General features: G+C 57.6%; 1 protein-coding gene across 1 annotated transcript in view; it reads left to right on the top strand.

Annotated features, from left to right (window-relative positions):
• Window positions 1-692: 692 nt before the first annotated feature.
• LOC103739002 (keratin-associated protein 5-2-like) overlaps window positions 693-1,362 on the top strand; it is a 1,110-nt gene continuing 440 nt past the window's right edge. The window contains exon 1 of the mRNA XM_008839234.2: window positions 693-1,359. Coding sequence (XP_008837456.1) covers window positions 693-1,359 — 667 coding nt within the window. The remainder of the gene's footprint in view (window positions 1,360-1,362) is intronic.

Below are 1,362 nucleotides of genomic sequence, written 5' to 3'. Positions count from 1 at the left end.
TCTAACAGCTTGCATTGTTTAGGGTGGGGGCAGGGGCAGTCTCTGAGTCACATCTGACCAACAACATGAGGAGAGATATCCCACACCTGGCACTGGGCTTTTTATTTAGCAGCCTATGGCTCCTGGGAGAAGCATTAGCCTTTGTGTAGGGTAGCTCCAATTAAACACTTTTACATGACTATATATATATGTATATATATGATTATAAAATAACAGGTTTTCATATGGCTAGAAAAGGTGATTTTTGAACAAACACCAGGTAATGAGGAGTCGGAGTGTGTGTGACCCTGCCCATCCCAGAGATTGCAGTGTATTAATAAGCAGGTAGAGGTGATAAAACGGGAAAATTCAGGCTCCTATGAGGGGTGCTCTTAAGCAGTGTATGCAATTTACTTGACAGGCAGCTCTGAACTTCAAAGGGGAAGAGGACCCACCTGTGCAGGTCTCCCCTGAGAGCTGCAGTCTGCAGACAACCTTGTGCTGGGACCTCACATCAGCTCAGCCCACCCACAACGGAGCCTGAACTCAGAGTCGGGAGACAGGAGCATTCACCTCTCTACTGCACCCCTCCAGTGATGTGGCAGTGATATGACGAGGGTTGTCTCATCCCATCAGTTCCCAGAGCACAAGCAGCTGGGAAGGAAGGAAAACTGTGTCACAGGTAAGGCAGTGTTTGTGTTCTTTTGAATCACATGCAATTTCCCTGGGGAAAGTACAAAAATAGACATAAGGAAGAGGCCTGGGCCCTAATAGGCACCCTGGACAGGGCTATAAAGGCCCCGGGCTCAGGAGACTCCACACCACACACCTCCCTCTCCACCTGCTCCTCTGACCTACTCCATCCTCAACCAACCACCAGAACCATGACCTGCGGTGGCTGTTCCGGAGGCTGTGGCTCCAGCTGCTGTGTGCCCGTGTGCTGCTGCAAGCCCGTGTGCTGCTGTGTGCCCGCCTGCTCCTGCTCCAGCTGTGGGGGCGCTAAGGGAGGCTGTGGCTCCTGTGGGGGCTGCAAGGGGGGCTGTGCCTCCCGTGGGGGCTGCAAGGGGGGCTGTGCCTCCTGTGGGGGCTGCAAGGGGGGCTGTGCCTCCCGTGGGGGCTGCAAGGGGGGCTGTGCCTCCTGTGGGGGCTGCAAGGGGGGCTGTGCCTCCCGTGGGGGCTGCAAGGGGGGCTGTGCCTCCTGTGGGGGCTGCAAGGGGGGCTGTGCCTCCCGTGGGGGCTGCAAGGGGGGCTGTGCCTCCTGTGGGGGCTGCAAGGGGGGCTGTGCCTCCCGTGGGGGCTGCAAGGGGGGCTGTGCCTCCTGTGGGGGCTGCAAGGGGGGCTGTGCCTCCTGTGGGGGCTGCAAGGGAGACTGTGGCTCCTGTC

Source organism: Nannospalax galili, unplaced genomic scaffold (assembly GCF_000622305.1).
Source record: "Nannospalax galili isolate Female #2095 unplaced genomic scaffold, S.galili_v1.0 scaffold1639, whole genome shotgun sequence".
NCBI classification, from domain to species: Eukaryota; Metazoa; Chordata; class Mammalia; order Rodentia; family Spalacidae; genus Nannospalax; species Nannospalax galili.
The sequence above is the reverse complement of the archived record's forward strand: the minus strand, read 5'-3'. Positions and strand labels throughout refer to the sequence as shown.